The sequence below is a fragment of the Nomascus leucogenys genome, chromosome 8, assembly GCF_006542625.1.
Source record: "Nomascus leucogenys isolate Asia chromosome 8, Asia_NLE_v1, whole genome shotgun sequence".
Lineage (NCBI taxonomy): Eukaryota > Metazoa > Chordata > Mammalia > Primates > Hylobatidae > Nomascus > Nomascus leucogenys.
In genome coordinates, this window is record NC_044388.1 from 68,230,990 (window position 1) to 68,258,395 (window position 27,406).

The 27,406-nt window shown below is 40.8% G+C and overlaps 1 protein-coding gene across 1 annotated transcript; it reads left to right on the plus strand.

Annotated features, from left to right (window-relative positions):
- Positions 1-21,172: 21,172 nt before the first annotated feature.
- Positions 21,173-26,033, plus strand: ID4 (inhibitor of DNA binding 4, HLH protein). The gene is made up of 3 exons (XM_030817368.1): positions 21,173-22,012; positions 22,401-22,459; positions 23,029-26,033. Exons 1-2 carry the CDS (start codon positions 21,572-21,574, stop codon positions 22,443-22,445), a joined length of 486 nt encoding a protein of 161 aa, XP_030673228.1. The 5' UTR covers positions 21,173-21,571; the 3' UTR covers positions 22,446-22,459; positions 23,029-26,033.
- The last annotated feature ends 1,373 nt before the right edge of the window (positions 26,034-27,406 follow it).

Genomic DNA, 27,406 nt, shown 5'->3' on the forward strand with positions numbered 1-27,406 from the left:
ATAAATCAGTGATGTTTTAAAAGGTACTCATGTCCAGATGATGGTAATTACATGAGATAGATGTGGTGTTTCTCTCTCAAAATAAAATAAATGAGAGGAATGAAGAAAAGGAGAGAGAACAAAGAAATGCATATGATTGAAAGCAACAGGGTAGTAAGAGGTCTGGGTGGTACAGAGAGGAAAGAAAACTGAGTAGATACCCTCTCTTCCTGCCAATAACTCTATGAGTTGACTGTCTAACCTACTTTAAGGCCTACTATGCTTGTAAGTTTATGTGCCTTTTTTTTTTTTGAGATGGAGTCTCGCTCTGTCACCCAGGCTAGAGTGCAGTGGCACCATCTTGGCTCACTGCAAGCTCCGCCTGCCGGGTTCACGCCGTTCTCCTGGCTCAGCCTCCCGAGTAGCTGGGACCGCAGGTGCCCGATACCACGCCCAACTAATTTTTTGTATTTTTAGTAGAGACGGGGTTTCACCGTGTTAGCCAGGATGGTCTCGATCTCCTGACCTGGTGATCCACCCGCCTCAGCCTCCCAAAGTGCTGGGATTACAGGCGTGAGCCACCGCGCCAGCCGTTTGTTTGGGTGCCTTTTCTAACTTTCTTAACAACTTCAACAAATCAGTTATTATGCACATATTTTAGAAATGAGGATGCTGGAGGGTCAGATTGTTTAGTAACTGATTCAAGGTCACCTACCTAGTAGGACGCAAAACCAGGGGTCAAATGTAGATCTATTTGATTCCATAAACCGTGGAACCTTCTACACTACCTCTCAGAATTTCCCTGTCAAAACTTTCCTGGAATGATTTTGGATTAAAAATTTTGATTGGTTAATTCATAGTAATAAGAGCTACCACAAACCCAATTCATTGTTGAAACTAATTGAACCTCATAAATTATTTCAACTTTTTTTGTATCTCTAATCTTTGCTATCTTTTGCGATCCATAAAAAAAGATTTTCTTATTTATGCCAAATTCTTTATGCTATACTATGATACAAACCAAGTCAATCTGCAATTTATTGCACTGGTCCTATTATGCTACATCCGCACGCAGAATGTTGAGAGCAACGCTCAAAAATCTGATTTTCTGTATATGTTATTTGTGACCCATATAGTATTTTAATTCTGAACATTTCTTTTGGTTAATTATTATTGCTTCCAATTCTCTGTGGAAAGTTTGCATCTTGACTCTTAATTTCTTAAAATATTAGTGGTGGCCATTTTACAGTCTGTATCTGAAAACACCATTATCTGGATTGCACTGTAGGTCTGTTTCTGGTGCCTGTTTTTCTTTTGTTTTTTGGTCACATCCTGTCTCCTTGTTTGCCTGTTTTTTTTCTTTTCTTTTCTTTTTTGAGATGGAGTCTCGCTCTGTCGCCCAGGCTGGAGTGCAGTGGCGCAATCTCTGGCTCACTGCAACCTCTGCCTCCTGGGTTCAAGTGATTCTCCTGTCTCAACCTCCTAAGTAGCTGGGATTATACGCGTGCACCACCATGCCTGGCTAATTTTTGTATTTTTAGCAGAGACAGGGTTTCACCACGTTGGCCAGGCGGGTCTCAAACTCCTGACCTCAGGTGATCCGCCCACCTCGGCTCCCAAAGTGCTGGGATTACAGGTGGGAACCACCATGCCCAGCCTGGCTGGTTGTTTTCTATTGCCAGATATTGCATGTGGAAATTGTCACAAGACTCTGTATGATGCTTTGTTCCTCTAGAGAAAATGTACACATGCTTTTGGCAACAGCTAGGTTAGACGCACTAGTAACCTCAAAACCCTTTAATCCAATCAGCAATTGGAGATCATCTGAGGTTGAGTTTCAGTTCCTGTTAGATTTGATATAGTTCCAGTTCAGTATTATCCTTAGGTATAACTCCTCTGGATCCAAATTGCCTGCCTGAGATATTTACCACAATCCCTACTCTTTAACAAACACTGATCTCTCATTTTTGGTCCCCCAGGTCTATGAGTCTGTCCAGCCCTCTGTTTTCAGCCTTTAAGCCACGGCTTTCAAAATCAGCAATCACCTTTAAGAGAAAAGTGAACCCAAATACCAGGTTTACCTCCATGGACTTTCATCTTCTCCCTGCTCTTGACTCCATAATTCTTCACTGTTTTGTTGGCTCTGCAAAAATTTCATATTTTGATATTTTTTAATATTTAGTTCAGCTTCTCTAACTGTTAGAGGGAAGGTTGATCCAAAACAACCTAGGCCATCATTGCTGGAAGAGGATTTACCTATACAATATCAATTAATTTTACTTACTGTCAATAAAGACATATAGTTTCGACTTAAATTGAGACACTTGGTTTCTCATAAAAAATCAGGAGCTATGGCAAACTGATCCCAAGTTTCTGCGTATCAGCCATCTGTTGAATCAGAGTAAGGGCTGCCACTTAAGAGATGGGTCAGGCAGAATCCAGTTCACAAGCATCATTTGTTCCAATATCTTAGTTTCCCATACCAGAAACTTGACAAGTGGCAGAATGCCTAAAACTAAGACGTAAGAAACATCTAAACACCTAAAACTAAGATGTAAGATGTTTCTTACATCTTAGTTTCTTACACTTTTATTCATTTCTGCCACTTGTCTGGCCCTTTTAGGCATTTGCTTTTGTGACCTCTGGTTCAAGTGAGTAATTACAAACTAGGCAACAGGGATCCAAATAAAATATCCCAAGCTCTTTTCCCACAATAGTATTTAGCACGCAGCAGCAACATAGGTTCTGCTTAGTCCCATTGATAAACCCTCAGAACGAAATAAATGTTTGTTCATATACTTCTGTGCATTTACTTGAAGTAAATCTCACATTGTTTTTATAGTATATTCTACACCAAGTTTGCAATCATAGACATTTCTCTTTTTTAACCCACAAACTTGGATTATCTACGACATGACCAAGCAATTCTAATCTATATAAATTATTTAAAGACTTACAATTTCTTCTTTAATTGAATCTCATCCTTGTTTCCTCAACTGAACTAACTAAATTATTGTGCATGGAATTTTGCAAAAATTAATTTGAATAATAGTGATTGTTAAGGTTTCAGGGGAAAGGTTAACTGTCTCATACATTCTATCCATGATTGGCAAATATTCATTCCATTTCTCACTCATCAAATATTTGAGCAGACGCCCTGTACCAGGCAGGCAGTGTCCTGAATGCTGAAGATGCCAAGATGAATAAGACACAAGCCCTGACCTAGAGAAGTTCACTGTGGTAGGGAGACAGACATGAAAAACAGTCCTTACAACACTCTGTGATAAATATTATAATGGCGTTATGAACCAAGAGCTATGGGAGTAAATGACTAGGTATGTCTGAGGAGTGAAGAAATAAAAAGGCTTCTCAGAGCAAATGGCATTTCAACCTGCTCTTAAAAGGATAATCTAAGTGCTGGTCCAGTACAGAAGAGGAAGGGGTTTTTTTGTCTTCTTATCTGAACCGTGCTACCCCAAAAGCTCCCGCTAGTAACCCTGCCTCACATTTTTAACTCTAGCAATCCATTATCTATACGGATCTTTTTTTTTTTTTTTTTTTTTTTTTTTTTTTTTTTTTTTTTTTGAGACGGAGTTTCGCTCTTGTTGCCCAAGCTGGAGGGCAGTGGCACCATCTCGGCTCACTGCAACCTCCGCCTCCCCGGTTCAAGCAATTCAACTGCCTTAGCCTCCCAAGTAGCTGGGATTACAGGCACCCACTACTATGCCCAGCTAATTTTTTGTATTTTTAGTAGAGACGGGCTTTCACCATGTTGGCCAGCATGGTCTTGAACTCCTGACCTCAGGTGATCCGCTCGCCTCGACCTTCCAAAGTGCTGGGATTACAGGCATGAGCCACCGCGCCCAGCCTATACTGATCTTTCCAAATCACAAATATTATCACTGATTTCCCATCCTTTTCACAATGAATTCAGACCCCTTGGCTGGCATCCAAGGCCTTTGTCATTCTAAGCCCCCATTCAACATCCAGCTCCAGTTCCTGCCATGCCTCCCAGGCTGGGAATGTGCTGCAGGTGGAATGGAACTTAAAAGACCATGGTACCACATGTCTCCATGTCTTTTGCATGAGTTTCCTCTGCCTCATGCATGTTGTCTAAGCCTCTTTCCATAGCACTTTATGAATGCCTGTATTAGCACCTATCCACTATATAGTAAAACCTTGTTATCTGAGTTCATCCAAAAGACCACTGGGTCCATATAGCTTGGCCCATTACTTAACACACAGCTGTTTCTCAACGTATATTTGGGGTCAATGAATGAATTAAAGAAACACTGCAATAATTAATGTAGCTAAATTCAAGGGTAAAGGGAGAACCTGGAATGAGATGAGATGCATAAGATACCACTATGTATGAAGATAACTGTATCCCAGGTTATATGCATACTTTTATTAAGATGCTGCTGCTAAATCTCTCAGAAATACTGTTCTTCACTCATGTCCAAGAGTGTATCACAGTCAACAGATTTTTCAGTATCATTTGGTTTTAAAAAATATCTTTCTTGGACCATAATAATGAAGGAAAATTTGAGATACCCTGACAGTGGCATCAGAAACACATACACACATACATACATATGTATGTATGTGTGTATATATTACTTAAAGTAAAACATAAGTATAGCTACATCTTTGAAGTCAGGATTTTTCTAAGGCTTTTGTCTGTGCTATTTCTGTTTATTCTTCCTGATTGCAGATCTCAGTTGTTATCTGTTGGGTCTGAGATCTTCATAGGTCTAACTCAGGTCCTAATTTTCCTCAAAAGTTGGAGTTCTAAATGTAATTTGGTACCCAGACCGTACTCTGGAATGGAAAAAGTACATTAGTGGAAAAACTGGTGAAATTGAAATGAAGTTTATAGCTTAGTTGATAGTAATATAACTAAGTTCCTGATAATCACAAATGTGACATAGTTATGGAAGATAGAAGCATCTGGGAAAACTGGATAAAGAGTGTATAGGAACAATCTGGATCTATCTTTGCAACTTTTCTGTACACCTAAAATTATTCCAAATAAAAATTTTATTTAAAAAAAATTGAAGAACGTTAAGAATTATATTCAGAGCATTATATCACCTACAGAGAAATCAGACTCACTCGAAGACTGACCCCATGATGTATTATTACAACCTGATATATCTTAGGCGCCTCATACTGCAGGGAATCAATGACTTCCTTTACAAACCTTCTGTGCTGTTCTTTGCCTTCCAGACTTTCTGGATTTTAGGTTTGTATGTATATTCTAGGGAAAATTCACATGTATCTTGTTTGTTATGCGTATTGTCTTCACCTAGAACTGATATTCCCAGGGTCCCTCATAAAGCTAGAAAAGTCACTGGGAAGTAATCTGTATTCTTTGAATAACAATACTAAACAAGAACAGCTAAATATAAAAAGTAAAAAACATTTACCATAGAAATTCTTTGGTGGTATATTTCTTTTTCATTTTTAATATCAGTAATAGTAATTCATGTTTGCTGTGGAACTTTTAGGAAGTAAAGACAAAACATATATTTTGTTTTTATTGTTATAAATTAATATTTAATTGTTCTAAGGAAAAAGAACATTCAGTGTACTGTAATTATATGTTAAGATGACTGTGGAAACAGAATGAAATGCTAGATTTTGTTATGATAAGCAGACATTTCTAAGTAGTATCACATAAACAGTACATAGCTTAATAAAGCAAAAAGCATCTTCTGCTGGGTTACTCCCATGGCTTGCGCCTATATAAATACAATCTGCATAAATGAGGACAAAAACTTGTAAGAATCCAGTGACTTGAAATATCAGATAATTGGCTGGGCACGGTGGCTCACGCCTGTAATCCCAGCACTTTGGGAGGCCGAGGTGGGCAGATCACCTGAGGTCAGGAGTTCAAGACCAGCCTGGCCAACATGGGGAAAACCCATCTCTACTAAAAATATGAAAATCAGCCAGGTGTGGTGGCGCACGTCTGTAATCTTGGGAGGCTGGGGCAGGAGAATCGCTTGAACCCGCAAGGCGGAGGTTACAGTGAGCTGAGATCACACCACTGTACTCCAGCCTGGGTGACAGAGTGAGACTCTGTCTCAAAACAAACAAACAAGGAAATATCAGATAATTAGCCAAGCTAGCTGCCTAATCCCCTCTGTGGAACATCTCAGCTTAATAATAAAGTTATTAAATGACCCGCTGTTCTCCAAGACTGCTGGCTACTAACGGGGCCTCTTCTTAATGCTACCAAGAAGAGTATTCTCTCTCTGAGAATATGCAAAAATATCATTTTAATATATGAGATTCTGAAATCCACCAGCAAATGTATCAAATAAAGAAAGAACTAACCTAAGTGGGAATAATTTTGTTTGACCCCCACAAAGTGACTGGGCAAATGAGACCAAATCCATAATCAGAGTTTCCAAGTGGCTGGCAGCACTGTTTCCTGACCAAAGTTAGAGAAGTGCAAAAAATACAGGTGACCTCATGGCCGCCTGACAAACCCCTGAATGTTCTCTGGGGTAGTCAGAGATGAAAGGAGGGTAGAAGATAAGAGAAGTTTTAAATTACAGATCTCAGCGTCAATGTGTCCTAGCTGAAGGAGGAGGCTCGGAGGGCGATGCACACACTACAAAGAGCCTTGTGAAGTGGGGCGTGGAGTGTGTCCCCTAATCAGCGGACATTCTATTAGAGTGCATTCATTCATTTCGTCTATCCTATTTACAAGGAAACCCAGGAATACTTTTAAATGACAAGTAAGAAAAAGAGAAAAAAATACATACTTTTTTGACTTAGAGACTTTGGAAAAGATTCTTCTACAATGCATTCTTCCACTTGGAAAGTAGGCACTTTGGGTGGCTGTATCAGCAGTATGAAAACACAGAAAAGCATTTTTTCTTGGAAGAAATTACTAGATGGTATCCTAGCAGACTGAATTTAGAAACAGGTGATAATATTTTTACACAAATTGATACGCTCCTATCTACATTCTGAATATAGCAAATTTAAAAGTCGTCTTTCTTTCCTGTGCTTGCTGTCCCAATGCACAAGATCATGTAGATAAGGCACCTCCCATTTTAATGGGCTCTTCCCTTGCTTGTGAGGTTTCTTCCAGGCTGTGTCATGTTAACAGCATTTGACCTGGCTGAGGAACTCCCTGCTTCTTGAAACCATTTCTTTCCTTCTCTTCTTCTCTTTCTCGCTGGCCACTCTTCTCACACTGATTTTCTGCTTCCTCTTCTCTGCAACCTCGGAACGTTGAAGGGATGCAGAACTCGGTTCTGGGAGCCCCTCTCTAGCTACTCTCTCTCCCTAGAAGACATTCTCCAGTCTTACTATTTCATATTCCGTTCACGTAGAGATAATCACTCCCAATGAATATCTCCAGCCCAAATGTCTCCCGTGAACGCTGGATTTAGATGTCCAATTACCTACTCAACATTGCCATGCTAATGCTTAGTGGGCATCGCAAATTAATATTTGCAGAATTAAACTCTTCTTCCCCCAACCCTGCTCCTCACACAGGATTCCCTGTCAATATCAATGTCAACCCTGTCCTTCCAGATGTTGAGACCAAATGCTACAGAATCGTTTTTGACTCTTCTCTATGACCCACATTCGCTTCATAGGCAAATCCCACTGGCCATGCCTTCCAAATACATTCAGTTACTTCTCAACGCCTCTGCAGAATCACCCTGGTCAAAGCCTGGATAATTACAGTAGCCTCCTCCTTCCTTCTGTTCTTTTGTTCCACAGAATGGTCTCAACACAGCAGCCAGAGGCTCTTCCCCTGTGTCTCTCAATATCTTACTGACCATTGCTTAAAAACTTGCTTGAGGGAATGGCTGTCATTCCCGTGGAAGACAAATCATAATAGCCTGCAACTTAAATTTGTTTGAAAAGAAGATTTCATATGAACATGTTAATTAATTAATTGGAAGCATATAATACTCGAGTTGAGCAGAAAGTTACAAATTAATCAGTTCTTCTTTTTTTTCTTTTTTTTTTTTGAGACGGAGTTTTGCTCTGTCGCCCAGGCCTGGAGTACAATGATACGATCTCGGCTTAATGCAACCTCCACCTCCCAGGTTCAAGCGATTCTTCTGCCTCAGCCTCCTGAGTAGCTGGGATTATAGGCGCGTGCCACCACGCCTGGGTAATTTTTGTATTTTTAGTAGAGACGAGGTTTCGACATGTTGGCCAGGATGGTCTTGAACTCCTGACTTCAGGCGATCCGCCTGCCTGGGCCTCCCAAAGTGCTGAGATTACAGGTGTGAGCCACTACACCCAGCCCTCAAATCAATCAGTTTTATGCGCTCATTGCATTGAGGACAAAGTTGAAGCAGAGAAGATTAAATGAGCCTCACTCAGTCCATGGTAGAGCTAGCACCACAGTCAGATTAGGTCTCAGGTCTCATTACTTCTCAGAGCGGGGATCCATGAGGTTTTATTTATTTATTTACTTATTTATTTTTCCCCCAGAATATTTTGCAGAGGATTAATCACATTTTCCCCAGATCAACTGATTTTTTTCATCAAATAATGCACTAATTACAGAAGTTACGTAGTTCAGTTTCATAAAAAGATATGTTGTATGTAACTTCGGTTTAAAATGAAGTACCAGAGTTAATAATATGTTTCTCATGATTTATAATTCTGTTGAATTTTGAGATCTTTTAGGGAGTGAGCTCATGTTGTTCTCACCAAACTCAGTGAAGAGTTTTCATTGTCAGAAGAAGGGCTCCACCCTCGCCTTTGCTGGCTCTGATCAACATCAACGCCACAGCGGCTGTGGTGGTTACACTGCATTGGGAGTACTCCAAAGCGAAACTTGGCTGGGTAAACTCTACTCCTCCTTTCTCTCTTAAGAGGCTATATTTGGAGAACCAGTTTGCCCTGCTCATCTTGGGGTTTTTGTATTTATTTTTTGACAAATTCTTCCCCAACCATGCCTGGCTTGATATTAAGCTTGAAAATATAGCATGCACATGAATACTAGTATTTAAATGATTAGTGGTTAGACTTCTAAGACTAAATATACTGTATATGCATACCTATCTGTATAGATATTGGTTGGCCTCCCAGGCTCAGGTAATTCTCCCACTGCAACCTCCCAAGTAGCTGGGACTATATAGGCGTGCCAACATGGCCGGCTAAATTTTGTATATTTTGTAGAGACAGGGTTTTGCCATGTTACCCAAGCTGGTTTCAAACTCCTGGGCTTAAGAAATCAGCCCACCTTGGCCTCCCAAAGTGCTGGGATTACAGGTGTGAGTCACCAAACCCAGCTTTTAAAGTTCTTCTCCTACCTTTACTGATGGCAACTGCTAACTAATTTTAGTCTTTGATTTTGAGATAACATCTTTCAGAATTGTTGTGAGGTTAAAGGTTACATCCATATGTAGAACCATTTCATAGTGCTTAATACATAGTCAATAAATAACAAATAATACATATACTTCTCTAAATTGTAAACTTTAAGTAACACAGTTATAGGGAAATTGGCTATTTATTTTCCTGCTTTAATTAGAAGATTGAATTTGCCAATGCTCTGTTGCATATGAGGTAAGTTGTTGCAAATTCTTTTTAAAACCATACAGACTCTACTTTCTAGTGTCCATAAAAAAGCAAGTCAGTAAAAATGTGGAAGATAACAAGAATTCATCTGTATGATAAAACTATAGAGTAACGGGTCTATTTTTCTTTGATGATTTATAGAAATAAAAATTGACTATTTAGAACCATACTTTGTGTTTTAAGATCACAGCTACTCAATATCCCCCAAGTTGCAGATGAGACTATTGTGTTAGATGGTAAACAAGGCATGCACATAGCAAACTGGTTGCCTTAAAATAAGTGCTAAATCTTTTGCAAAATAAAATATTAGTGTTATTGATATAGGCAAAGTACCTTCATCACCAAGATGCCTCTTTATCTCTTGGCTGCCTCTACTAAAGTGGTATTAGGTATTCAAAAGTGAAGTCCAGTGAAGCATTTTACTAAATCTATAATTGTAAAGCTAATTGGATGTTGCACGTTAAGAAGAAATAGCCAGCACAGTAATGTAAGAAGGCTGTGGAATCAGAATTATACGTTTGTAAGAGACCTAGATAATTTCCAGTTCAATCACCTAGCCAGATCATAATATTTTACTTTAAATATCTGAATGTAGGGGAAGTTCCATGTATTAAGTAAATAGATCATGTTCAAGTAACTGTAATTAACATAGCTCATTGGTTCAAAATACAATCTCTAATATTTTTGCCTCCTTGTATTTGCTTTCCTAAATGTCAGACCTGGATCCCTGACCACATCCCTTGTATTTTCTTGTCTATGTTATATCTGAAAAGTTTGGGCATTTGCTTAGTTAGTGCCTAGATACTTCTGAATTGCTGATCCATTCTACTTTCTCTCCACCCACCACCAACTATAAAATACCCTTTATTCAGCATGTTTTACAATCATTGGTAAAATCATAAAAATTAAACGGGCCCAAAGAGAAGTCATATTGTTCTAGATGTGCGATTTTTATTCATGACACAGGAAGGAGAATAGCAGGGAGATTCTGAGCCAGTTCCCCTTCTCTGCCATGTACCATCCCATTGGCAAGTTGAAAAATGGTCTTTGGAGCTGGCTACCACACTAGCTTCACCTGTTTACTCACCCCTAATATCTAGGATTGTCTCCAAAATTAGTGACAAAAACAGTAGAAATAGAACTATGGTCATTACATCTTTCTACTTCTCGAAACAATTCTAAGTTTGCTCAAGACATAGGACAGATAACACTTATTTTTAGGCTACTCAAGTCATAAGGAAGGAGGAGGCCCCTTTATAACACCTGCCATAAATATTGTAGAACCAGCATTTTAAGAAAATTAGAGCCAATCTTCTTCAGCTCACCAGATACAAAGATGCTCCAGGAGCCTAATGCCTAGGCAAACACGCTACTGCAGGATGCTATCACCGTTTCATGTCCTTTCAGAAATTAAATAATAGATTTCTGATTGCCTGGATTATAAAACTGCTGTTTCATCAACAAGTTAAAACATTAATCATATTCCAATTGGAAACATGAGAAATCATTTTTATTCTAAGAATATTTTTACTCCGAGACAAATTTTGCCAAAATAAACAACATGTATTGGTGAGATTATAGCCATTTTAAAACTCATATTGTTGAATAGAACAGTTATACTTACTTAAATTAGATAACTCTGTGTTTGGCCATTCCAAAAACTAAATGAGCATCTGAATCTCTAAAAAGAAACTTCTTTTTATCAAAAAAGAAATTTTTTGATAAAAATTGCTTTTCTATTTACTTAGGCCTCATTTACATTTTTACCAATAGGACAGAGGGTTTATCTTTTGCCATGAGATTACAGTTTAGCAGTTACCATGATTTCTTTTTTTGTTTTTTGAGATGGAGTCTCGCTCTGTCGCCCAGGCTGGAGTGCAGTGGCGCGATCTCGGCTCACTGCAAGCTCCGCCTCCCGGGTTCACGCCATTCTCCTGCCTCAGCCTCTCCGAGTAGCTGGGACTACAGGCGCCTGCCACCACGCCCGGCTAATTTTTTTGTATTTTTAGTAGAGACGGGGTTTCACCGTGGTCTCGATCTCCTGACCTCGGGATCCGCCCGCCTCGGCCTCCCAAAGTGCTGGGATTACAAGCGTGAGCCACCGCACCCGGCCGCAGTTACCACGATTTCTAAAGAAAACTGGTCCAACCTAGGGGAATAAAAAGATTTGGGTCAATAAGGGTAAATATAGTGATTAGCTGGTGTGCAGGAAAGATATAAAGTCTATTGCCAAATTGTTTGTAGCCGCATTTATGTTCTGGTTGTAGGAGATGATTGAGCAAGAAAATAAAGAGTTGAAAGGAAAGAATAGGAAGTTGAGCCTAGCGAAGAACGCTGAGTAGAGAGAGAACCAACAAGGGCAGTGGAAGTCCTAACATGAGCCAACTCATCGTAAATGTCACGGTTCCTGTTCTTGCTCTTTCAGAACCCCCACACGCTCTTCTTTCTACCCCTATAGCCTCTCCTTCCCACTACTTTCCTCACCTGAGAAAATCTCTAGCAAATTTATAATTTAAAGTTTTAGTTGCTCTCCTAAAGCCTTTTGCTAAGCGTACCAGAACCTTCCTGGGACATCACCTGACCTAATGGATACACCACCACTCTGCTCCAGCCCTTTTGCTTCCCATGTCAACAGGCCAGCCACTCTCTGAACATAAGCAAAATCTGCAGGTCATCTCTAAACAACTGTATATTGGGATGTCATCCTAGTAGATTGTGCCAACCCACCTGGACAGCCTCGTTATATGAATAATTCTCTTTACTGACCTGTAAAAACATAAGGAAGAAATGGCCTTGCCTCTAAGATGCTTTGCTTTAATCGAAGATCTGAAACACATAATCCTGACATGGCTTGAAAAGAATTGTATAGTATTATGTCAACAAATGCACATTGTCCTGCAACATTGAGATAAAATACTCGGGAGGCTGAGGCAGGAGAAAGGCGTGAACCCGGGAAGCAGAGCTGGCAGTGAGCCGCCGAGATTGCGCCACTGCACTCCAGCCTGGGCGACACAGCGAGACTCCGTTTCAAAAGAAAGAAAGAAAAGAAAGAAAGAAGAAAGAAGAAAGAAAGAAAGAAAGAAAGAAAGAAAGAAAGAAAGAAAGAAAGAAGAGAAGAAGGAAGAAGGAAGGAAGAAGGAAGGAAGGAAGGAAGGAAGGAAGAAGGAAGGAAGGAAGGAAGGAAGGAAGGAAGGAAGGAAGGAAGGAAAGAAAGAAAGAAAGTTGAGTGTTTAAACTGAAGCAGAGCAAAGAACAAGGGAGAACTTTGCAGTTTCACTCCTCCAAGCTTCTGCACATGCTGTTTTCACCATCATGGAACATCTTCTGCTGATGAACTCCTCTTTCAAAATCAAGTTCCAGTAACCCTTCCTCCATCAAATTTCCTTTGACTCAGGCTTTGGTTTTTGTCCCCACTGTGCCCTCTCCATGCCATACCGTTGAACAGAACACACTGTATTGCATCAACTGATTTTTAATTTGTTTAAACCGTTTTCTAAGTAACAAGTTCCATGAGGGTAAAGGACTTATTTTTCTTGAACACAGTCTTGTCATATAGTAAATGTACCATACATGTTTGTGTAGGATTGGCTTGAATTGACTTTAATTGAACCAAAACCATTTTGGAGAAGATTGGTTAGCAGAGAGCCTGAAAAGTGGGGCTGAATAGATAGGTTTGCTAGAATTCATAATATAGAGGTTTTAAGCATATACCTCATTGGTATAGGACGATGGTTCTTCTAGAAGCTGGATAAAAAATGCGTTACCATTCTTCAACCGTATTCTCCAGAGTTGGGAGCTGGCAGTTCTGGAAAGGCTGTTAATGGACAATGTTGGAAGGTGCCAAAAATGATCCATTTAACAATCTGCCAAAGGGTACATTTATTTTATTTATTACAGTTTGTAGATTCCTGATAAAGACTGAACAGTGGGTTGAAGATTGGTGTTGAAAATATATTCAACAAGTTACTTTCATATGATACAATTTCAGTCCTATGCCACAAGCCTTGATGACAATATATGTTGCATTTTTTGCAATGTTGTCATAGTAATTGTCTTATTTTGCCTGATAGCATATATTTTGCTTATTTTTAGAACATAATATAAACAGATTGATATTTTAGTGTTGACCTAATGAACAAAATATTTTTAAAATGGTAAGTATGGCTTTATCACACCAAGTATTATCTACAGCTTGACCAAACTTTTAGATTTTTCCATTGAACAGTTATATTTGAAAATACATTTCATTAAGGCTTTTAGTCTTTTAAGATTATACTTTTGATTTAATTCTATTCAAGAGAAAATAGTTATACCTGTAATCCCCTGCAAAGACATGATTTTGTTTAAACTGGAGGCTTTTAATATAGAATTGCCAATGTTGATAAAGTTCAAAGTTAACCCAGTTCTTTTTCCTTTAATTGTGATTTTTAACATTCCTTTAGTGCTTTGTTGCACATGTTGTGATAGTAGAAAAAACGTACTAGTTCAATTATTTCACATACGAGTTTTTATACTGTTCATCAACTTTACACACGGTCACTTTCCACTACTGGTACGAAGGTCACTGACATCATAGCCTATCCAACAACTTATGACAACTGTGTAGGGAGCTACAAAAATGACTCAAAAATTCCTCTTTGTGGGAGAAAAAAGGCAGCTGTTCCTTGAACATTGTATCAGTTCTTAGCAACCATGACCTAGATGCCAATAAAATGGGAAAGTCTTTTCTCTCAGTGAAGGCTGATTTACTGTGATGGACCCATATTCAGTATTCAGTTTGAAGATACAAAGCAATTTACTGTTTATTTAGTGTCTTCTCTCTAAGTAATTAAAATACATTTAATAATGCTTTTTCTATATTTTGGAATTATTTTGCATCCACCTTAAAAGAAAGAAAAATAAAATTAAAACTTTTTCATTAATGTGAATCTAGAAATAATTTCTGCTATGAGTAGAATAGCTTTTATTTATGACTTCACTTTTGGTATTATCTGCTTAAAGAAAGAATGTAGCAGACAAATGCATATCACTATTGGAATGAATTTTAAGGAATAATAATAATTCTTGTCTTGCATTTCTCTACTAAACTATAATTATGAGTTAAAGCACCAATTTGATCTATTTGGCATCTTCATAACCATTTTACCTATTACAAGCCCCCTTTCAACAATGGTATAGCCATCAGTGGACATTCAGTATCTAGTGTGCACTAGATACTGGTGTATTACCCCCTATCATTCATTTACTGCCTTTCTCCTGGGGCTTTCAAAAGCAGTTAATCTTCATTCCATCCCTGTGAACCTCTTGCTAGCTGGAGAAGCTGTGCTTGCACGGATTGAACCACAGAATTTTAAAGGCAAAAATATGTTACCCATTGGGAATCTTTGCTCCTTGCTCTGGAAATAGCAGTGGGATATATCTAATCTTGAGATCCTCTTTTCTTTTCTTGCTAAGAAAAAAGTGGAGAGGAAAAGAAAGCAGTAGACCATCTTCAATATGGAATAATGAGGCTTCTTATCTTCCCCACCCGGTGGGTGTTTATACCAAGGCAGTTGCCAACTGGGGTAATCAAGGCAGCAGAGGCTACAACAGGAGTGAAGCAGAGAAGCAAGAGTACAGAACACGGCTTTAGTTTTTGCAAAAGGGAGAAACATTTCAAATAATTAGATAGGGTCCTCCTTGAAGCCTTAAATCCATGTCATGCCATACAACCCAAGAAAGAGTGAATGTGCTTTTTTAGCGTAGTCCATTTCCAACAAGTGATGAAATATGTTAATGAGTAACCATGATAGCTGAAATATTAAATTAGTCTCATGACTGCTTTGGAGGGTATTTCACTACCGTTCAGTTAATGCTGTGATACCTAGCTGACAACAATATGATACAGAGTTAGTAAGATAATAAACACATTCATCATTCTCAGGCTCCATTGTGGCCCTTGGATAGAAGGTTTCATTTCTCTTGGGTAAATACCTAGGAGAAGAACAGATGGGCCATATGTCTAAATTTAAGAAACTGTCAAATTGTTTTCCAAAGTAATTTTCCTCATTTTACATTCCCACCAGCAGTGTACGATAGTTCCAGTTGCTCCATATACCACCACTCAGTATGTTCCGTCCTTAATTTTGGCAGTTCTGGCAGGTGTGCAGTGGTATATCATTATAGTTTGGATTTGTATGTCCCAAATGACTAATGATGTTTAGTATCTTCCATGTGCTCATTTGCCATTTTTATTTCTTCCTCATTTTTTTTTTTTTTTGAGACAGGGTCTCACTCTGTTGTTCAGGCTGGAGTGCAGTGGTGCGATCTCAGTTCACTGCAGCCTCAACTACCCACCCAGGATCAAGCGATTCTTCCATCTCAGCACCACCACCACCACCTCACCCCACCCCCCAGTAGCTGGGACTACAGGCATGCACCACCATGCTCAGCTAATTTTTTGTATTTTTTGTAGAGACAGGGTTTCACCATGTTCCCCAGTCTGGTCTCGAACTCCTAGGCTCAAGCAATCTGCCTTGCCTCAGCCTTCGAGAATGCTGGGATTATAGGGGTGAGCCATGGCACCCGGCCTATTTCTTCTTTATTGGATTGTATGTTCTTTTGCCTCCTTTTTACTTAAGTTGTTTATTTTCTTATTATTGTGTTTTGAAAGCTCTTTATATACAGTATTCTGAGTACAGGTTCTTTATATGTTTGGATACAAGTCCTTTTTGAAGAAATTCACAAACTGATTCTAAAATTCATATGGAAATGCAATATCTCCAGAATAGCCAAAACAGCTTTGAAAAAGAATAGAGCTGGAGGATCAATGCCTCAACACTATCTGATTTCAAGCCTTATTATAAAGCTATAGTAATCAAGAAAATGTGGTAGCAGCGTGAAAACAGATTGAATAGATTTCAGAGGCCAGAAACAGACTGACACATATACACTGTACACAATCAATTTTTAACAAAGGTGCAAAGGCAATTCTTTGGAAAACAGGTAGACTTTTAGACAGAGTGCTGAAACAATTGGATCTACAAATGCAAAATATTAATTTCAACCCATATCTTGCACCACATACAAAAATAACCTCAAAATGGATCATAGACCTACACATAAAACAGAAAACAAAGACTGGAGACATAATTTGTGGATCCTAATGCAAAATGAAAATGCAGCTTCCCTTGTTCAAAAATTACTAAGAATTTCAAGAAGGCAAGAGCACTAACCCAAGCATACAGCTCTTCTGAGTGCAGGACCCTGTGTGACTGCATAAGCTGCACACCATTCAAGCAACCCTGCCTAAGAAATATAAAAATTCTAGAAGAAAACCTCTGTTACCTGAGCTGTGAAAGATTTCTTAGATAGATCCAATATCAAAAATATGAGCCATAAAGAAACAAACTGATAAACAAGAGACCAACAAAATTTAGGGTGGGCATGGTGGCTCACGCCTGTAATCCCAGCACTTTGGGAGGCCAAGATGGGCGGATCACCTGAGGTCAGGAGTTCAAGACCAGACTGAACAACATGGTGAAACGCCATATCTACTAAAAATACAAAACTAGCCAGGCGTGGTGGTGGGCGCCTGTAATCCCAGCTACTTGGGAGGCTGAGGCAGGAGAATTGCTTGAACCTGGAAGGCGGAGGTTGCAGTGAGCCAAGATCATGCCATTGCACTCCAGCCTGGGCAACGAGAGTGAAATTCTGTCCCAAAAAAAAATTAAAACTTCAGCTCTAAAAGAAGATTGTGAAGTAAATGAAAAGTCAGGCCACAGACTGAGAGATATTTGCCAAAAATGGTAATACATTTTAACATGGTTTGCCCACTTATGTGCCAACCACTATTCTAAGAACTTTACTGAATTTCTTATACAGAGACCATATGTATGTGTATCTCATAAACACCTTATGAAGTAAATGCAATTTTAATCTTCATTCCAAATATGAAAGGTATAGGAATTTAAGAACCAAGCTGAATGATATAAAACTAGTAAGCAAAAAGGCCAAAATTGGGGCTCAGGCTGTCTCACTTCAGAGTCCATGCTGTTTATATCTCCTAAGGTAAAAACAAATTCCACTTATTTCTCCCCATTTTTCTGTCTTTTAATCTAAGGGGGGCTTTCAAAAAGTCACTTCTTATTTAAACCAACTACCTTTAAAATTCTCCAAACAAGGCATTTTTGACAACCATATCCACCCAGCCATGTTCAACGTACAACATCCTCTTCCTACAAGCCTTTTCCAGGACCTAGCAAACTAAGGGGTTATCAGCGTTTCCGGGACTAGTATCAGCAATCCAAGGGTAGCACAAGTAATTTTGTAACACTTAATGCCTGATAAAGCAGCCTTGAGCTTGAATTGCCACATTGCCCAATTTACTCTTTGGGAGCAAGGGACATTCCTGCTGCAGGGTACATAGTGGTTTCTTATGCCCTCAAAGAATGCATGTGCCTCTTTCTGTGACCACAAACCTACAGAGTGACCAAGGCATGGGAACATTCACGTTTATCTGTGTCTGAGTCCACTCACTGTTTCCCTGGAGGCTATGGAGAAACAAGTATCAAGTCCTAAAAAGGCACTGGGACTGAATAGCACAATATGCTTCCATACCCTTGCTTCATGTAAACACAGGGTGACTATGACTTCTAAAGGCCCGGGTGTTGCAGTTCAGTGAGGGCCTGATTTAGTAGCTAGAATACATCTCAAGGAGGACAGCAGACCTCTTTGTCTGGAGGAAGGGTGTATCCGTGACTCTGGTCACCAGGGCTTTCTAGCAATTCTCCTAGGAATGTTTCATTCCAGGTTCCTACTGAGGTATATTTTGGGAGTCTCTAGCATTTCCATGACAAAAGGATTTGGGTTAGCCCATCTTACTTTTACAGGTGCAAGTGAAACACTTTGATGTAAAAGAGTCACCAACAGACTAAGTTACCTTCTCTGCACAGTAGAAATAACATAGCTTGTAAGGTTTATCTAAAATCTGAGTGATAATTGTTGGGTAAACTCTGTTTTGAATTATCAGTGCCAGGAGTCTTCCACGATTCCAGCTTTGATGTCATGTAAGTGTCTATGTCTAAGAATACAAAAACTTACATTGCGTAGCCCCTAGTACTCTCTGGTTTCATGGACCAAAAAGTGCAGGATTGTATTTCTTATTCCCATAGTATAACCTTTTAGGCAGCACTTTAATTTTTTAATGTCTTCATGCCTTCCAACCTTCAAAACAAGGAGCACAGTAACTGCCTCTGCCTACTCTGCCAGCAGGATTTACGGATCACGTCTTTCCTGGGTGTTCTTGATCTTGTGGCTGAGGTACATTCCTTTGAAACCACTTCTTCCACCCCGCCCCACACAGAGTAACTCAGTCTTTCTAACTTTAAGCCAGTCACACAGAGCATCTCCAACAAAACCTGAAACTTTCGCCTTTGGCACTTGTCACACCCAGGGCATGGCTTTCTGAGATTTAGCAAATTCCAAAAAGGTCGATATGATTCTTCCTTTGTGTTACATATTCAAAACTTAAATTTTAATTTTAATCGTTAGGATATGTAAAATGTTTAAATGTAAGTGTGTCCTGGGCACATTAGCGTAGTTTTATTTTGCCAAACAGAGGAAAGTCTTGGGTTTTGAATTTGGAAGCAAATTTTAAACTCTAGGAAAGAGAAAAATCAATGGAACAAAACATCTGTACATATATCTATTTATTATTATCGTCTGTGCTCATATGACTGGCTCCAAGATAACAGCTTACAACCAGTAGTGCTGGCTTCCCCAACTTCCCATTTAAAATTACAACATTTTCTCTGTATTCGCATTAATTTAATGATGTATATAACTATGCCTGTCTTTAGAAGAAAGTCCTTCTGAGTTTCATAATTCTGATTTTCTCGATAAATGTGTATGTAGACCATCTACGTATGCACGTAAATAAATGAGAATGTCACTTGTTTCCAAACAATTATTAGAAGCAGTAACATACAAGGATTAGGGGAGAGGAGGGTTATTGCATCTACCTGTGAAACCAGAATTAAATAATTGCTCCTCATTTCATCAGGAAAAAGGAATGTGCTCTGGGTAATAGTGCAATAGTCATAAAGTACTGACATAGCTAAACGAAATATCTGCCTGGTGCAGGTACTTCAGTTCTGGGAAGGGATGTAGAAAAAGTCCATATAGGGGTAGACAGGAAGAAATGAGGTCCATGTCTCTTTCTTTCAATTATCTATGAAAATGAAGACACCAATCCATGTCATGTACACGAATGAGGAAAATTCTTGGGTTAATTCATCTCCGAGCGTGTCTAAAGGTGGGAGGGTTTGTAGAGTGAAGGCACTCAAAATTCATTTCCCCATTCACTGAGAATTTTTATGCTCCTTTCTCATCTGAAGGGCTCAATTTTTTCTTGAAGGGTACACACAATGCTCCACCAAAGCTCATTGTGCAATTTTATTTTGAACCCTTGAAGGACAGCTTTTCTCTAAGAAATCTAACACAAAAACGCCCTTAATTAACAGGGTTTTTTTGCAGGGTGGGGCCCAAGCAGGATCCCAGACTGGAAGTGTGAATTTTAATGCTTTGTTGTCAAAGGAGGAGACTCTGGACATACTCATCACCTTATTTAAAGCGGGGTACGCTGACTAATACGTGAAGCTGTGCATTAATGGCCTAAATTAAGTTACAGGTATGAATTTTACATAAAACAGATTAATATTATATGTCATAATGGAATTTTAAATATTCCGTGTCCATGCATTTTTAATCTTTACGTGCTCTAATTGAATGCGCAAGGCAACTGCATTTCTTGAGCCCACTTTTGCATTTAGATGGGGTAAAAGAACCTCCCCCCACGTTTTTGTTTTATTTATATTCCCTTCACCAAAAACCTGCATTCGATTCGGCATTCTTTTCTTTCTTCTTTTTTTTCTACTTTTGCTAAGCTTTAGCATTTTTAAAAAAGAAAACGGAAAGGCTACACATTCCATTCCATCATTATGGTTTCGGCAAATGTGAAAAGGCGAATAATGAAACGGAGGAGGGAAATATAGAACAGAATGAACGTGCCTTCTTGAACAGCGCGTCTTTCTTAAGGCCACTGGCATCCCATGGATGGAGTGATGGGTGGCGGAGGGTCCCTGGGCGCCGTGCTATTAGGAGTGGCAAGGTATCCGCGAGCAGGGCCCAGGCGCTCCCTCAGCAGCCTAGTCGGGATAGGCGGGGTGGTGGAGAGTGAATTCCGGCCGCACATTCCCGCAGTTCTTCGCAGGAACTTCGCTCTCTCTTTTCCCCTCCCTTGGGCACACATCAGCCTGGCCCGACTCCCACTCAGCTCTCATTTCTCAGAACCGCGACCCACAGCGTTGACGGAATGGAGTGCCCTTCCCATTGGCCCGAGCGTCATTCCCCGAGGTGGCACTGCCCGCCTGATTGGCTGGCCACTCCCGACCCCCCGCCCACTCCTACACTCGGGTAGCCCGACTCCCCGCCCCCCAGCACAGCCCGGAGCCCCCGCCCTCGCCTCTCCCTCCGCGCACCCGCCCGCGCGCCCAGCGGGCTCCGCTCGGCTCGCGCTGCGACCCGGCCCGCGCGCTGGCCCCGCCCCCGGGGCGCACGGCTCTATAAATAGAGCTGCGCGGCGGGCCGGGCGAGAGCGTAGTGGAGGAGGCGCGGTTGTGAGTAGTGCCGGGAGTGGGGTGACTCCGGGCTAGGGGAGCGCGGCGGCCGCGATCGAGCTTAGTCGGAGTTCCGAAGGGAGTGACTAGGAGACCTGGGTGGGCTACTTTTCTTCCGGTGCTTTTGCTTTTTCTTGCCTTGGGCTCGGGCTGAGTGTCGCCCACTGAGCAAAGATCCCCTCGTAAAACCCAGAGCGACCCTCCCGTCAATTGTTGGGCTCGGGAGCGTCGCAGTGCCCCGAGCGCGCCGGGCGCGGAGGCAAAGGGAGCGGAGCCGGCCGCGGACGGGGCCCGGACCTTTCCTGCCTCCCTCGCTCGCCCCAGCGGGTCCGCTCGCGCAGGGCGCAGGGCGCAGGGCGCGCGCGATGAAGGCGGTGAGCCCGGTGCGCCCCTCGGGCCGCAAGGCGCCGTCGGGCTGCGGCGGCGGGGAGCTGGCGCTGCGCTGCCTGGCCGAGCATGGCCACAGCCTGGGTGGCTCGGCAGCCGCGGCGGCGGCGGCGGCGGCAGCGCGCTGTAAGGCGGCCGAGGCGGCGGCCGACGAGCCGGCGCTGTGCCTGCAGTGCGATATGAACGACTGCTATAGTCGCCTGCGGAGGCTGGTGCCCACCATCCCGCCCAACAAGAAAGTCAGCAAAGTGGAGATCCTGCAGCACGTTATCGACTACATCCTGGACCTGCAGCTGGCGCTGGAGACGCACCCGGCCCTGCTGAGGCAGCCACCACCGCCCGCGCCACCACACCACCCGGCCGGGACCTGTCCAGCCGCGCCGGCGCGGACCCCGCTCACTGCGCTCAACACCGACCCGGTGAGAGGCCGGGCGCCGGCCGTGGGCGGGCGCCGCGGGGGTTGGGAGGTTGGTGGTGGGGTGGCGGGACGCGGGCGCTCACCGTCCTCCGGGCAGGGGCGGGCCGGGAATGACAGCCCCCTCCCCTTGCTCCCTCGGGCTCCCCCGGGCCGCCAGCAGCCGGCCGGGCTCGGCGAGCGGGGGTCCGAGAGAACGCGCAGGGCGGGACTCAGGGCTGTGCGCGTCCTGGGCTGTTAGGTCCCGCCTGAGCACGGAGGGGCCCCCCGGGCTGCAGGCTGGGGTGGGGGCGCCGGCGCGCCAGCCCGATTTCCGAAGACAATCCAGGACCGTGACGAGCGCGTTGTTTGCGCCTGCTAACCTTTCCCTTGCTGTTCGGTTGCTGTTCCAGGCCGGCGCGGTGAACAAGCAGGGCGACAGCATTCTGTGCCGCTGAGCCGCGCTGTCCAGGTGAGCGCGCATTTCCCGTCTCGGGTGGCCGGTCACCAGAGACTCCCGTCCCCAAGGGCTTCCGGGGCCAGGCCCGCGGTATTCTTTGCCCCCAGCATTTCTGAGAGCAAACTCCCAAGGAAGTAAATCCCCTCTCTCCCTGCCACCTAAGTAGCAAATAAACCCGTACTTAGCCTTAGAACTCGAGGTTCAGTCTCAGTGGAGACGGGTCAGCCCTTGTCCCCTCCGTCCCCGTGTTTTTCCTGGTGGTCAGCGGGCTCTTCTGCCTTCCCTCGTTACCGAGGGAGGGCAGCCTCGTGGGCATGGGAGCTGCCCCTGTGTCCTCCTGTGCAGTCTGTCACCCACAAAGGAGGACACGGGCAGGGCCCCACAGTGGGTCCCTTCTCCGGGCTTCCCGAGGGCCGCAGCTGCCTGCTCGGCGCCTGGCCCGGCCGCGGACTGCGGGTGTTGTCTGACCTGGTGGTTTGTTTTGGGTTGTTGATCAAGCATGTCTTGAGTTTGGTCGGTGGCGCCAGTTAGTCTGCAGCGAGAAGGTTCACACACCCCCTCTAGTCATTCCTCTTCCACAGGTGTGCGGCCGCCTGAGCCAGGAGCACTAGAGAGGGAGGGGGAAGAGCAGAAGTTAGAGAAAAAAAGCCACCGGAGGAAAGGAAAAAACATCGGCCAACCTAGAAACGTTTTCATTCGTCATTCCAAGAGAGGGAGAGGAAAGAAAAATACAACTTTCATCCTTTCTTTGCACGTTCATAAACATTCTACATACGTATTCTCTTTTGTCTCTTCATTTATAACTGCTGTGAATTGTACATTTCTGTGTTTTTTGGAGGTGCAGTTAAACTTTTAAGCTTAAGTGTGACAGGACTGATAAATAGAAGTTCAAGAGTAGATCCGACTTTAGAAACCTACTTTGTGACCAAGGAGCTCAATTTTTGTTTTGAAGCTTTACTAATCTACCAGAGCATTGTAGATATTTTTTTTTACATCTATTGTTTAAAATAGATGATTATAACGGGGCAGAGAACTTTCTTTTCTCTGCAAGAATGTTACATATTGTATAGATAAATGAGTGACATTTCATACCATGTATATATAGAGATGTTCTAAAGTGTGAGAAAGTATATGCTTTAATAGACTACTGTAATTATAAGATATTTTTAATTAAATATTTTTTTGTAAATATTATGTGTGTGTTTTTTTTTTAATCTGTGGGAATATTTCTTTTGGAAAATTATTTTTCAGCTCAATTACAGAGCTCTTGATATCTTGAATGTCTTTTCTGTTTGGCCTGGCTCTTAATTTGCTTTTGTTTTGCCCAGTATAGACTCGGAAGTAACAGTTATAGCTAGTGGTCTTGCATGATTGCATGAGATGTTTAATCACAAATTAAACTTGTTCTGAGTCCATTCAAATGTGTTTTTTTAAATGTAGATTGAAATCTTCGTATTTGAAGCATACATGTTGAAAATAATATACCTTACCAGTTTTTAAGTACAGGGTTTGATAGTGTAATATATACACAGTAAGTGTTTGTTTTTGTTTTTCAACTGAGGTCAAAATGGATTCTGAATGATTTTGCATATGGGATGAGGAAATGCTTGGATCCTTAAGGAGTTTACGAAATTTGCTGTTTTATCAAAGTGAAAAAAAATTGCTTATCACTCTTCATTTTACACTAAAGCTTAATGTCACTAAGTTTCATGTCTGTACAGATTATTTAAATCATGGAAATGAAAAAATGTTCTCTGCTTGCTACCAAAGGACAAACTCTTGGAAATGAACACTTTCTGCTTTCCTTCCTCCAAAGAATTAATAGGCAACAGTGGGAGAAAAAAAAAAGGCATAATGGCAAATCCTTCAAGCAGGGATAAAAGTCGATCTTCAAACATTAACTTAAGCAGACCAAAAATTCTGATGACCGCATCTAGATTATTTTTTTATAAAAATGATTTTCACTATAGCTATGTTAGTTATGCTAAGCTACTGTCCAATCTCTTGTGATGTGTAACTTTTACATGTGAATATTAAAGTAGATTTCTCTGTCTTGTACTGTGATTTCTGGTCTCATTTCTTTAAAACCTTACTCTTATTTTTTTTTTTAAGGCTCTTTTTTCTCCTTAAGGAAGGTAATATTTTCTAGGTTAGACAGGACTATCAGGGTTTGTGAACATTATGCATTTAATGTTATGGGTACTTTACACACAAGTTAGATGGAATTTTTAGAGTGAAAGAGAATTAAGTAGGATTTAATTGGGTGCTTTGTAAATAGTCAACTGTGTGGATAACGTGGTCTGTTTGATTTTTAAAAGGAAAGGATTTGTTTCAGATTATACAAGAATAAAAGTATTATAGACCCAAGGGACTTTTTATGAGGTCAAATTCAAATATTTATATGAATATGAAATACCATGGTCCCTACTAGTCAGCTGAAGTGGCAATGTCTAAACAGAAATGAACAAAACTAATGCTAGTAGGTTAAAATCAATCAAAAGGTTTAAAAATTGATCCTGTCCTCAGCATGTTACTTCCTCAGCTCTGACAATTTACTGGTCTTGAGTATTTTTAGAATTTGATGTATTTGATGTTGAACGTTACAAAGTCAAAGAACTGCTTGTTTAGATGAGGTTTATTTTTATTTTTGATATTATTCATTCTTGTCACACATCAAGAAGAAAACACCAGAGCGCTGCTGGAATTCCAAATCTGAAGAATTCTAACGACTGCATTCTTTGTTATTAAAAAGGGCACAATCCTTCCTTTTTATTTGGCAGTTTAATTTCAGTAGGAAGCATGTCACATGTGCACTGTTGGTTAGAATTATGCATCTGTCATGCCTGACTGCTGAACCCTACCTAAGCCTTTGGGCGCAGTTTAAAACTTAAACTGGTGGACTATGAACCTCAAAACAAATGGGTATTTTTGGGTTTTGAGGATAGATGTTACTCCTTAAAGTTTATATTTGGGGCATGAAAAACTACTAAAAGAAGAAAAGTGTTACAGATACTACATTTCAAAGAGTTGGCATTTTCCCTTTGGCCACTCAAGCAGCATTTGATGTATCTAAAGAAGCAAAGTCATTGTTTATTTTTTAAAAAATTATATGCAGTTGTACAAGATATTACATTCCATTGAAATGTTGGCTATGTCCTAACCAGGCAACCAGATAACAAAAACATTTTGAGTCTTTTATCTAGGTAGTTCTAATTATTCAGATACTTCGTTTAACAAAGGAAAATATCCTGACTTCTCTCATTTCGTTTGTAGACTATTCATTGTATAGGCACAACCAAAGAGTCAGACTGGTTTAAAACCGCAGAAGGAAAAAAAGTATCCCACACAGTGGATGTTGTTTCTAAGAATGTTACAAAATCCTGACATCTCAGACATCTCATGTTAAAGGAAGAAAAAAAAATACCTTTTCATTTCAAAGAACTAATATACTTTGATATTGTGTAAACCTTACTCAAGTTTATTGTCAAGCTTTAACTGCCTTTTTAGAAATTTTTAAAATTTTGACCCCACAAATCTATTGTTATTAGTTGCCTTCTGTAACAATAAATCTTCACTGAGCAAAAGGCACTGGAGTTTGTGGTTTTTAATTGACTTTTACTGAGTTATGCAATTTTTCATTATCCAGAATGGGTCTCTTGATGGATCACCTCAATTATTTACAGTGTTTCTTACCATGTTATGAAAAGTGGCGATATGAATGGAAAGAAAATCTAGTTTGAATGCTGGAGAAAGCTTCTCTACTCTAGTCCCTGCTTAGGATAGGAAGCAATATTCCTAAAGAAGGCAGCAGGATGATGTCCAGGGAAAACTAATTAAAAAAAAAAGTTAATGCAGACAGAATTTATTTCACAGTAGTACAGAGCCAAATGAAACTGGCTCTGCCTTTCTAGCTGGTGCACTTTAATTATATATATGTTAATCAGCCCAGATAGCCCTTGGGTCTCAACAGGGCAAAACACCAAACCCTGCAGGCTTATGAGGAAGGAAAACCTTCCCATTTCTGCTTTGCAAGTCCAGGAAATTAATTTAACCCGTCTCAGAATCAATCTTAATAGGGCTGCCCTCAGTAGGTATTCTTCAGACTGAGATGATTTCTTTCAATTACAACCCAGGATATTTTGCTAAAATATTCATTATATTAATTAGAACCATTGCCCAAAAGGTTTTAGGATTGTAACTTTACTTACAGTTCTACCTTGAGCACTGATATGATCGATACTTTAAAAGATAAAACCCTTACAAATGAGAACTAATTTGTTCAAGCGAGACAACCCGCAGTCATATATACTTCATTGAAAATGCTCTCAAATTTGCTATGAATTTTTAAAGTGTGTTTTGCATTCAAGTGCCTCCTTCATATTTATTCATATCCTGGCTCATGCTAAAAAGTTTTGCCTAAGTGTTAAAACTCAGGTCTCAGCCACATTGCCAAAGGTTTTCTATACTTACCAAAGCAAAGTAAGACCATGGTGAGGCTGCTGGAGCTCCATCATTCATAAGTCTTCACAGTAAATTCACACATGGGATATGAAAAGAGCTGTAAAAATTGAAGTAACTTGAAAAGCCCCTCTGAGTCCATAGGAGTAAATACATCAGTTTCTGGGGAAAGAACAAAATGCATTATGTGTATTCCACTGGCTAAGATATAACTGAAGAGGAATTGAACTTAAAATGTTTAAATAAAGAGACCCAAGAAAAATTTTCTACATGAACGCATGAAATTTTTTTAAATAAGAAACCTCACACTTAAGATGAGAATTTTCTATGAGATTATACTAATATTAGCAAAATATGCAAATTCCCAGTGAAATGAGACACTATTATTTGCTTTTAGTTACTGTTTCTCAATTCTTCATGATATAAAATACCTATCAGGACTTTGGGCAGGCATATAAAAGTCACGTTTTAAAATGTTATCTTTTATTTCAAAGTTTAATT